Source organism: Megalops cyprinoides, chromosome 3 (genome assembly GCF_013368585.1).
Source record: "Megalops cyprinoides isolate fMegCyp1 chromosome 3, fMegCyp1.pri, whole genome shotgun sequence".
NCBI classification, from domain to species: Eukaryota; Metazoa; Chordata; class Actinopteri; order Elopiformes; family Megalopidae; genus Megalops; species Megalops cyprinoides.
In genome coordinates this window covers 1,811,167-1,823,387 of record NC_050585.1, presented here as the reverse complement: position 1 = coordinate 1,823,387, position 12,221 = coordinate 1,811,167, and the positions used below count along the sequence as shown (strand labels likewise).

Here is a 12,221-nt window from a genome sequence, read left to right as displayed (position 1 = left end):
CTGAGTCTGCTTACCTACTTGTTTTAACCAATGCAACTTGGGAGTCACTTATTTTTGCACCTGCACTAATTCCTTTTTAATTTTGATTTTCAACCACACACATGATTTCCTCTAAACTAACATTTGGAATTGGTAACTATAAACATGTCAGGCAGCACTGTACATTTAGTATCTTCCCTGGTGAAACTGTCCACAAAGTAACAGCTCATTGCATCTTCTGTACAGTATCTTTAATGTTAGAAAGCAAGTCATCTGTATTATTTTACAGTATATTTTATAATATATTTTACTGAAGAATATTGGGAGGTCACATCATTGTTTCAAAAATAGGTTAATATTTTTTTGCATTAAAAGGTGATGCACTGTTTATAAGTGCCTGAGGGTTACTGTGCAGCTTCATTGTACTCAATGAAATGAAAGTATCTTGAACTGATAAACACGATAAAAAAAGCCTCAGAGCCACCATAGAATGAAGCACACTGGACAAAGAGGTGGATTATCATCATCTATACAGACCAATACATTTGTTATATTTGTAAGTTACTGCTAGTAAAATGTGCCATTCTTTGCATACATTGTGTTGCATGTTTCATTGTATAGGTTTATGTATATCATTTTGCTCTGTGTACTGGGTCCTGGAGACCCAGTACACAGTACATTTAACTTATGAATGAAAGTAGGTATGTTGAAGTAGCAGTAACTTATTTTAACATATACAGCATTCTTCTAATATTTTGGATGACATTTCTGTGTGGTAGATGGCCTGAGTTTGAGTGAGAAAACCTGCTCACAGCTGTGCTCTTTGTCCCATGTCCCACAGAATCTGGACCTGACCAAGAGGAAGATGGTGCATGAGGGACCTCTCTCCTGGAAAGTCAACAAAGACAAGACAATCGGTACTGATGTCAAGGGATAACATATGTATGATAACCTTGAAAAAGAAAGATAAATAAAACCTGCTCAGGTTCACTGCATGTGTTCAACAGCATTATTTACAGTTACTGTACCTTTTAAAATAGACAGCTATAAACCACTGTTCTGCATTGAACACAAAATATGTGTTTTCCTGTTTGCGATCACAGCTTAACCTGTAGGGGGGAAACTGATTTTCTGTTTTGACCATCAAGAACATAAACCATTATGTAGACTTAATAAATCAATGTTTGGAGCATAGATTTTAGCCAAAGTATTTATGTGACTAATAGATTTCTTGCTGAACACATGCTCTTTTTGCTGTTCAGCATCAGATGGAACAATTGATTTTTAACAAGAAAATGTAGTAATTGCCAAGGGCCTAAGGCACAGAGACCATCTTTATTTGTGGCAATATATCAAATAGCACAGTAGTGATTGAAAAGGCAGTGGCCATGATTAAAAACCATAATGAAAAACTTTCATTCCTCCTAATGGAGGCTCCAAGAGGCTTCTTGCTTTACCAGGTTATTTCAGCCTTGCAAGTGACAGTCATTGTCTCTTAAGGAGATGCTTTGTTTGGTAAGACCACTATAGTCAGCTGTGAAAAGTGGTTTTCAAAAAGCAATATGTAAGTTTACTGCATCACATTATAGAGAAAATAGGTATAGGTTTAAGGAACTTAATACCATTTTGTCTGGATTAAATTATCCTACATAAAAGTTTAGGGTAGCAATAAGTGCCTTAGATAGTAGGCTACCAATAGGCCCTGTTTGGCCAGAGTAGGCAACAGTGTGATGCATTTGACCAGAGTAGGATGGATTAGGCCATTTAGATTAGGCGGTCAGATTAGACTTGATTTGACTAGATTTGGCAAAAGAACACAACAGTTAGAGAGGCCTGAAGCCACTCCCCTTCTCTCTCTTTCTCCTCCCAGAACTGTACACTCTGCTCCTGGAGGACATCCTGGTATTGCTACAGAAGCAGGATGAACGACTCGTTCTCAAGTGCCACAGCAAGAACCTGGCGGGCACAGCCGACACCAAACACATTTTCAGTCCCATCATCAAGCTCAACACCGTGCTGGTGCGCTCTGTGGCCACAGGTGAGACCAGCACTGGGTTAGTTCAGTGTAGCCAAACTAAATTCCAAAAAAATGTCTGGTGTAGCAGTCTGCCTCAGGCAATCACGAATTGAGAGGCACTGATTCGGTTTGTTCTTGGCTTGGTTCATCTATACACTTTCCCAATCGTTTACTGTTAAATTTTTATTCCAGATGCAACCTCTTAACTGAAATCAAGTTCCATTTAAATATAATGAAAAATAATTAACTTCTTAATTCAGATTAATGACTAAAACCTTTTCAGAGAATAATCCATTATGTCCAAAACATCTTGAGCCATGTAATGTGTGGAGGTGTCACATGCTGTCAATCAAATTATCTGAGGCCCTGTTCACACCTGGTGTTAACATGCGTCTTGGGTGATCCGATCATAAGTGGACAGCTCTAAGAACATCTGTTCACACCTGGCATTAAAATGTATCTCCACATGCCTCTCGAGTGACCACTTGTGATCGGATTTCACTTCCCCGCTCGATATGCAGATAAACACATACGTCATTTCCGTCTGCAAATGTAAGTTTACGCATCATTTAAAGGTCTGCTTGAACAAATCTTGTTATGACTGTCACTATGAAATAATGCGAGTTGTATCTGTAAATGAAAACCTAATTGACTAGCAAGGTATTCTGTGCATCACTGCAATTAAATACCCTTAACTCAGCTGCAGCTGATCTTTTGTTAAATTCTGTTTATCGTTGGAAAAGGCAGAAACGCTAGAACGTGTTGAACTTCACCGTATTTGTTTGGCACCTTGCCACTATCTTTGAATTAATAGGCTAAGCAAGATATTATGTTTCTAAAGTTTCTTACGTTATTCACTGCAATGACAATGTTTCATGATGTAGTTTAATATCAAAGGGTGTTTGCTGGTTTGCTAGTATTGTGAATACATTTATGAATCACTTTTCTAAAACCGAAGCGCGCTTGTTATGGAAGAAGGGACATTCTAAAACGCTTAATGTTCCAAAACAGTGATCAATGATCACAAAATTTCTCTCGGACATCTCTTGTCATAAGCACTTCTACCTGTCAAAATGTACTCTAGTTGTTGTTGCCTGTTGTCGCACTTTTAAACCCTTTCGCACTTATTTTTAGCCCGCGTGAGGCTGCATTACATGAGTCGTTATGTTTTTGTTAGCGTTATTAAGCTTCTCATAGTTTTCAGTTAGCATTTGCTGTATTTTTAACGTTAAATCGCTGTTTCCTCAAAGCTAAAATTTTTCCAATCTCGTGTTCTAATAGCACCGGTTTTAGCATACGCGTTAAACAGGTAATCACACTGAACTGAACGCCGTTGGCATGCGAATGAGTGCATACTTTCGCTTACACAGAGGACGTCAGTTGAGTAGGTGGTCCTTCAGTGTGGCCCAGGACACTTCGCGTTCACACTGCTAAAAGAATGTGACCATATGCGGCCCAGACCACCTCCGCATGTGGTCTGAGCGATCGGATCTCAATGCGTCCTCAATGCATCATGGGTGCGTTCACACCTGTACTTAGCGCTGTACACTTGTGATTGGATCACCCAAGACGCATGTTAAGGCCAGGTGTGAACAGGGCCTGAGCCAGTCATAAGCCCTGATTTGCTCACATAGTGAGCCTTTGGAAGAACACGGTTGTGACACCCATTCAAGTGTGGGTTGACCGGCTTCTTCCTCTCTCTCCAGACAATAGGTCCTTCTTTGTGCTATCCATGTCTGAAAACGGGGCACAGATCTACGAGCTGATGGCGCAGACTGTTTCCGAACAGAGATTGTGAGTTTCTGTGCTGCACTTTTCCCAGAAACACATGCAGATCTTCAGCGTTTTTGACCTGTTCACCATGTCTCTCATCCTCCACCCACCAGGTGGCAGTGTCTGATCACACAGAGGGCTGACTACATGAAAACAAAACCGCACAATATCATACCTTTACCTCAAACAGAGTGAGTTTTGCATCCTTACAGTGTTTAGATGGGTGTTTTTTGTTTTACATATTTGTTATGTTTGATTGTTTTAGAGGAAATGTAAAGTTAAGTAACATTTTGCGTGGTCTTTTTTTAGTGGGGAGCGAGATGCTGTGGAGATGATCGGCGCTGGTGTGAAATTGAAGGACCCTGACCGCAGCTCCACTGGAAGCATCCAGTCCCCAGGTGTATAAAATGCAAATCATACCTGACCTGCTGATCAGAGGCAAACATGTCCCACATACTTCAAAGCACTGTCTCCAGCTGGCAGTGTTCATTGATTTTAGTGGTTTCTGCTGCTGAATCTGCATGCTTTAATGGATTCAGTGCATATGAGTAACATGCTGCTGTTATGTTGCGTACACAGAGAAGGACGTGGGCACTTCTTCGACAGAGTTGGTGCATCCTTCCACCCCAGGCTCCAACCCATTTGAGGAGATCAAAACTGAGGAGGAAGAGGAGGAGCTAGATCGAGAGGGGGAGGAGGGGCCATTCTTGGAATCGGACCTTGCTGATAGGCTGCCCTTTTTGCCACAGAGGTCACGGCAGGGTGTTGCCATTGACAGTGATGAAGGAGACCCGTTCATCTTGCCTCCCTCTAGAGCAGAGGAGGCCCTGAGGACCTGTGAGTGAATGAATGACAGAGAGAGAGGGCTGCCCCACCCTATACTCTTACATCATAGCTACACTGTTACATCATCATTACAGTATCTCTTTCATCATCAGAACAGTGTGTTATTTTACTACCACACAAACATCATGTCACATCATCACTGCCATCACTGTATGTGCGATATCGGCACTACACCTTGTTTCATCATCACTTGACTGACTGTTGCATAATTAGTGCATTCACAATCTGCCACAGTATCACTACATTGTTTGACTGGAACACCATCAGTTCACTATAGGCCGCAGCATCACTACATATTCTGTGATGTCATTATGTCATTGAGCTACGCCATTACTATGCTGAGTGCTACAGCTATACTTCATTATCTATTAGGTGTGTGTGTGTGTGTGTGTGTGTGAGACGTGCTCTCTGTCTGACAATCTGTCTCTCTCCCTCTGCTCTCGCAGTGGCTGAGCTCAGGCAGGTCCTGGTCAGCCAGATGATGACACAGGAGGAGGGCAAGAGGGGCGGGCGGGCCGGAGGTGGGCGGCTCCTGAGGACCACCTCCCTGCGGGGACCCATGGAGAGCTCAGGGTCCCGGGCTGTGGCGCCCCTGCGGTCCCCGGAGAATGGTGCCGGGAGGGAGGAGGCAGCCAGGGCACTGGCCTCAGGGGATACAGGCTTCTTCGAGACTTCCGAGGATTGTGGTGAGCACATTGTGACTCCCAGAGGACATGGTCCGGCACCCCCCCCCCCCCAACCCAATCTTATTGTCATGATTTCAGAATATGCACATTTTTGAAAATACAGGGAATGAGGAAATACAAGGAATGAGAAAATATGTGGTGCAGCAGATAAAGAGAATACTGACCTCTTACACACACACAGTGCTTTGTGAAGGGAGAAGGGATATCTCCCTTCTGTGTCTATTTTCTCCACTTTACTCCTGAAGTATGATTTCAGTGTAGTCAGATGTTAATTGAGTTGGCTGGTCTTGAGAGTTCTGGAAGTTTCTGTTTCTCTCAACAGGTAGCTACATGGTCCTGGAGGGCTATGGGGGGTCAGGGGAGAGCAGCACTGACGACGACCTCCAGGGCAGCGATAAGGAACCAGGAGCCCGGTGGGTCTCGGCGGCAGACTCCGGGATAGATCTGAAGAAGCTGCTCTCCTCATCCTCACAGCCAGGGGGCGTCCCTAACCTCAGCCGGCAGGTCATGACACACCTCCGCGTGTTGCAGGCCAGCCTGCAGCACCTGAAGGTAAGGTCTCATGATCACAGGCTGCCTGACCGACTAATCTAAAAATGGGGCGGCGGCATCTGACTCATCCTGTTCATGGGTGCTGTGTACCTCCAGCTTCTCTCCACAACTGCAGTGGGAGTTTGGGGTTGGTTTACAACTAGGGTTAAGGGCACAACCATGAACAGAATATCTTGGGGTGAAACTTCCCTTTTGGACAGATCTGCTTGTCTGCAGATAGACCCTTCACTCCTGACATGAAGAACACCTGGTTCTGGAGGCACACACAATGTCCATCCTTATGCTTCTCCACCTATCTTGTCGTCTGTCTAGTCTCCTCCACAGTTGCTCAGTTTATCCATTCTCTTTCAGGATGTGGAGACCAGATATAATCAGCTACGCCAAAGCCTGGCAGCAGCTACTGACACAGATGAAAACAAAGGTACCACTCTCTCTCATCTCTGTCTCTACTCAGTAGGCACTATACTGTTGTAGGCGACAACTGATAACTAGCAGCGGATAACTGACGATTGAGCACTGTGAGTGATAGTGAAGAGTGATAACAAAGGGCTCATAACCAGACAGTCCATTATTGTCAGTGATGTTTCCACACTGCCCCTGCTGTCACCACACTACTTTCTCCCTAAAACTCGATTGCCCAGTTTGCTTTAACTTTAACTGTTATAGCTCTTCTGTTGGGATCAGTATTCATTGGACAACCTGTAGGACCGCCCTTAAATTGCTTGCTCTCTCTGATTCTGATATGGGCATGCAAGGTGCAGATCTATGCTATGCTCTACCCCAGGGGTCTCCAACCTTTTTTCATCTGAGAGCTACTTTGAAAAAATGAAAGTGGCGGAGAGCTACTCATGTCTTATGTTACTCATACTTATTCACATAACGTATCAAAACACTCACATTAACCAGCTGAATTAAGCTACTTTTTGTATATACATGTTTCAAATGTCAATATCCAAAGCTCACATTTTGGATCAAAAGCATCTTAAATTCACATCAAAAGCATGTCAAATGTATGTGTCAATGTGTCAAGCCCTCTTTAGCAGCCACCCCACCCAGCTTCGAACCCAGATCTATGGGTTACCAAACTGCAGCTTTGACCGCAATGCCAAAGAGCCAGGCTCATTGGTATGACAGTCAGAGCACGTAAACATCTTAAATTCACATCAAAGTCATAGAAAATATAGTAAACATTACTGCGTGTTTATGACGTGAGATGTCAGACAAATTTGGTGATCATTGGATGCTATTTTGGAACATTAAGCTATGTTAAGCCTTCTCCTTATAATGGGTGTCAATGGAGAGGAAAACACTTAATGTAAGATAATGTCCATACTCATAGGATTTCGGTTTTGATTTTTTGACAGGTGAAAGTGTTTATGACAAGACATGTCCGAGAGAAATTTGGTGATCATTGATCGCTGTTTTGCCATGTTAAGCCACATTAAGCCTTTTCACGTTAAGAGCTTTAGAATGTCCCTGAAGTGGCGCTGAACGTTGCATCTTTTACCAACTGAAACGCTGGTACCGCAGATGAGGCACACACACTTGTCCTTCACATTCATGGAAAGAACAAAAACTTGCGTTTCCATTCCTCATGGAAATAGCATGTTTTTTTGGCCTGGCCACTTTCTTTGTTCATCATAAATCTGGCTATTTTATGAGCTAAACTGGCTTGCTAACACCACCAAACTCCTTGCTTTAGCTCGGTAGCTAACCTACAGGGTAACTGATGTGACGACGTGTTGGCAAACTTGACAGTCGCGTAACTTATTTGATTGGCAGCTGATATCATTTTGTGTTGGAGGGGGTGGGACATCTGTGTATTTGATTGGATTGAAATGGGAAGAGGTTTCCAGGGTGCATTTATTTGTTGTCGGATTTTTTTGTACATAATCTTTGAACCTTTTGGCGAGCTACTCAAAAATAGGCAGCGAGCTACTGGTAGTTCACGAGCAACCTGTTGGAGACCCATGCTCTACCCTATCCTTTGTACCCTGTTGAGCACACCTGTGGAACAGTGACAGTTAACCAGTCTCTCCTTCCTTCTTTGCCTGCTTTACTCTAGACAAGAGTTAGTGTTGGTGGAGCCGCCCAGCCCCTGCATCCATTCAGGAGGGAAGAGATGGGGATGGAGGGAGGAGGCAGCCTCTTGTTTCTTTCCTTTGGAATGTCCTATCACAGCCTGCCCCCCTTCACAGCTGAGCCCCTCCCATCACTGAAACCGAAGAGATCTGTATGAGAGAGGGAAGGTGGAGGGGCTGCCAAGATGTTCCTCCCATCTGACAGCACAAGGCAATCAGGGAAGATGGACTGCCCCCAGATGCATTCTCTGGCTCCGCCTTTGCCTCCATAAGTCTGCCTACCAGCTTTGGGTCATAAAGCTCCTCTCTGAACAAGAACAAACAATACCAAAATGTACAAAGCTGTTCGTTTGGGATATATTGAACATGGAAACAAGAAGACATAAGGAAATTTTTAAGTAATGTATTTGGATTTTTTTGTTTGTTTTGTTGTTATTTTTACCCCATATGTATTTATTTCATTTTGTCCTTGTCATTGTCATGGATGTTGTTGTGATTGGTGGCCCCTGTGTTGCTTCCATGCAGTTTTGTTGCCCTTTGGAAGCTTCATGCCTGCTCTGTTCGAGAGACCTTTGTGACCACATCCTCCCACCCTGAATGTCAGGGGGAAAAGGAGGGAACAGACCTGTGCTCCTGTGGCGTCCCTAGAATGACGTTTTACCACCAGAGCTATTAACGAGTTCCAGTCTTTCACTACAGTCTTTCGTTTCCACACTTGACATGGTTCATCCTGTATCACTGCACTGTGGCATGTTCTTTCCTCTGCAGCTGTTGTTCTTCCTTCACCTGAGCACTCGTTAGATGTTTTACGCCAGAAGCATTCAGAAATGCCTTGTGCAAGGCATTTCTGAATGTGTGGTCAGTGACACAGAAAATGAAGCTTACCTGATTCATCGTCAGGTTATAAACTAAAGGTGTTACGAACTGAAAAGTGGTCCAATAAAGCCTGACGAAGCGGCAAAGCTAAGTGCTAGGAAAGCAGTGGCACATTTCTGCTCAGAGAAATGTTTGTGTTGGATTCCCAGAGCCTTGCTGTTTTGTTGTTCACCCTTACCTGGCCGTGGCTAAGTGTGGTCTCTGTTCAAAAGCACCTCGGAGTTTTCCCCTGTCAGTCAGGGCGTTCAGGACGGTTGCACTGTAAGCTGCCCCTTTGGATAGGAATGCAAAAACTCTACTCCTGCTGGACCATCTGGTATTGTGGTAATGAGCGTGTTTAAAAAAAAAAAAAAAAAAAAAAACTCAGATGCTATTTCCAGTGAAAGCAGCTGTGAGTATAGCGACTTTGAAAGATATGGTAGTGGGCCTTAGGATGTGTCTCAGGAATATAGAGTGCATATATGACTACTCGGGTAGGGGGTTTCAAACCAGACCAGTCTGTGTTGATTCCACTTACAAGACACTCACGCACTAGTATTATTCCCAGTTTAAATATGGGGACTGAATCTTAATGTTAATTTTTGTAATGAAAACTTTTCCTGTCAGGAGCTGGAGAAGGAAAAAATAGGAATATTTCAAAAAAACAACTTCACCGATAGCTAATGGAGAGACACTGTAAAGACAGCCCACATTTCCAGGTATTTCTAACCCTCGGTATTCTACAGTTTGCATTAGTGGTACTTTATTATGAATTCCCCACACGGAGCCACGCAGCCAGGAACCCAGACAGAAGACTGTCTTTTATTTACATCATTAACCTCCCCAAAATAATGTTGTATTTATCTTTTTCCTCCTCCTAACGACTGTACAACATGAAATTTTACATTTGCCCTCAGCACTGGGCTGAACTTGCTGTGTATTTTCTTTTTCATTTTTGAACACAGTGTGTGCGTGTGTGTGTTTTTTTTTACCATGTTACTGTACAATGTTCTTTAGAAACAAGCTACTGAATACCTTTTTGCTCTGAAAACAAGGTCATGGGGTGTGGATCCCAGGGTCGGACTCACGACACTGCAGCGTCACACAGTGGCACAGCGCCATATGTCCGCTCCGTTCTTCCTTCCGCAGTCAAGCTATGGGACTCTCACCAGGCATTACCTGGACACTCGGGCTTAACTTCCTTTTTTGTTGTGTTTTTTTTTTTTTTAAACTAAAAAATAAAGCTAAACATGAGAATGCAGAAACATTAAAAAGGAACTTTGTGGATACATTTTAATGTAAAAAAACTGTACAATTATGACCAACATTGCATCTCTTAAGCAGAGAAATAATTTTCATTTCTTTTTTGTTTTGTTTCATGGTTTTCTCTTGCATTCTACATCATACATTTATTCTTTTAACAGAAGCTACTAAAAAAGAGGAAGAAAGAAAAAAGACTGCAAAGTATCCCTAAAAATATTAATGCAACCTGTATTTTTATTGGTCATTTTGTCTAGACGTTCATGAGGTATATTTTTATTATATTATTATGGATATTATTATTAATATGGTCTTTGGTTTCTTGTTCAAAACATGAATTATAGCTCTGTTAGTTAAGAGATTCTATTAAATTTGAACAAAGTGGTATATTGTTCAAGACAAAAGACAAGATGAAAAATTGTGTATTTTTATTTTATTTTACTTTTGTGTGGGGGGTGGGAATGAGAACTGGGATGGAGATTCTTGGCCAAAAAAAAAATTTAAAAACAAACAAAAAATGTTTAAATATCATTAAACATGCTTGGTGAAAACAGTCATGAAATGGTATCATTATTCAAAAACCAAACATTGGAGGGGAATTGTTTTCAAATTGTTTAAGAAAAGGTATTACCACAGTGTAAAGACCTACATCTCTTCCCTGCCCTGTACCACTTACCTCATAGACCTCTCTACCCCATATGACACCATACCCAGTACCACATGGATTTACTGACACAACTTGTTCTTATTTGAGTAGCAGGCCAGGACTCTTGCATTAAATGTGAATACTTGAACACGTTCAGTAGGACTGTTCATTCTGTCTACCTTTTTCTACGTGGTTTGATTTTGAGTAATAAAATCTATTCTTCTGTTCCCCTGTAGGGGGCAGATGATCATCATTTTTGAGGTGTGGACAGGCAACCGCACCCTGAAGCATAACAAGATGTGAGTGGAAGTCTCTCTCTCCTGCATATCTGTGTAGGCTCGCTGAATCATTCAGGAAGAGGTTTTGTGCAGGACAGAACAGAACACAAGACCCTTTTAATCAAGTGTTAACCTGTAATCAAAGCAGGCATTCCAGGAATTTATCTTCAATACATTTCTTGGGTCAAAGATACATCTCATTTTTTGACATCTACATTCAGGAAATTGACAGGAAGCAGAGAGGCCAGGTTGAATTTATTTCAATCTGGCATAAATTAGGCAATAAAAGTAGCTGCTAACCTCTGTCTGGAAAATCCAAAATGCCACCTTGTGTATGAGGACAGTCTATACAGTATATACAAGCTTATTTACAACTGATTCTGTGTCAGGACAGCTAACGTTGGCACCATTAGCCAGAGAAGCACACTGTTAAATGTCATCGTAGTGCAAATGGGAAAGAAAGCAAAAAAAAACAAAAAAAGCTCAAAATGGAGAAGAGTTTTGCCACATGTTAATAAAGAAGCAGACAGACTGGTTAGTTGGCGCTAAACAGTGCCTCGATCCCTTTATCAGATGGGGGCAGGAACTCGGTGGTGGTGGTGACTGCGAGATGACCTCACAGCAGGCAGATGAGGCTCCTCCTTTCCTCGATCTCCTCCTGCACCGTGTCACCGGAGGTGGCGATCTTGGCCTGGGCGGTGAAGACGGCACAGACGAAGGTGAGCACTGTCCTGCTGATGGCCATGTAAAAGGCCCAGCCCAGCAAGCACAGGCCCACCTTGTAGGCAAGGCGTCCAGTCTGCAGTAGGCCAGGACCTTGTCCAAACCCCAGCCGGCTGGGTACAGCATGAGGCCCGTGATCAGAAACAGCAGCAGCAGGCCGATATTCTTGATAAGAATATAACCTGGGCACCTAGCAGGTGGTTGCCACGGCAATGTGCCTGCAGTAGAAGTCATTTCCAGTTTATGGAGAAGTCTGGTTATATTTTAGGGCACTGAATTTAGGCAGGATTTGCACAAAACTAAGCATGGCCTGATGCTCTAAACATAACCTTTGTGTCTGCAGAAAAGCTGTGTATCTTTGGAATACCAATTGTTAAATTGAGAGGTGTATGGGTAGAAGTTGATAACCCTCAAATTAGTTTTTTAAGGTGACTGCATTTTGACACTACAGGACAGTGACAGTCCCTGTGGTGAGAATCTGTTGTTGCTAAAAGCAAAATTTGCAATAGGGGAGGAAATGCTGTC

At 42.8% G+C, this 12,221-nt stretch overlaps 1 protein-coding gene across 1 annotated transcript in view; it reads left to right on the top strand.

The window, feature by feature from the left end:
* The window catches only part of arhgef12b (Rho guanine nucleotide exchange factor (GEF) 12b), an 89,206-nt gene extending 79,165 nt beyond the window's left edge, over window positions 1-10,041 (top strand). The window contains exons 31-40 of the mRNA XM_036523423.1: window positions 821-896; window positions 1,850-2,017; window positions 3,703-3,790; window positions 3,883-3,960; window positions 4,079-4,167; window positions 4,349-4,606; window positions 5,062-5,301; window positions 5,624-5,853; window positions 6,205-6,274; window positions 7,919-10,041. Coding sequence (XP_036379316.1) covers window positions 821-896; window positions 1,850-2,017; window positions 3,703-3,790; window positions 3,883-3,960; window positions 4,079-4,167; window positions 4,349-4,606; window positions 5,062-5,301; window positions 5,624-5,853; window positions 6,205-6,274; window positions 7,919-7,929 — 1,308 coding nt within the window. The 3' untranslated portion in view covers window positions 7,930-10,041. The remainder of the gene's footprint in view (window positions 1-820; window positions 897-1,849; window positions 2,018-3,702; window positions 3,791-3,882; window positions 3,961-4,078; window positions 4,168-4,348; window positions 4,607-5,061; window positions 5,302-5,623; window positions 5,854-6,204; window positions 6,275-7,918) is intronic.
* Window positions 10,042-12,221: the final 2,180 nt, after the last annotated feature.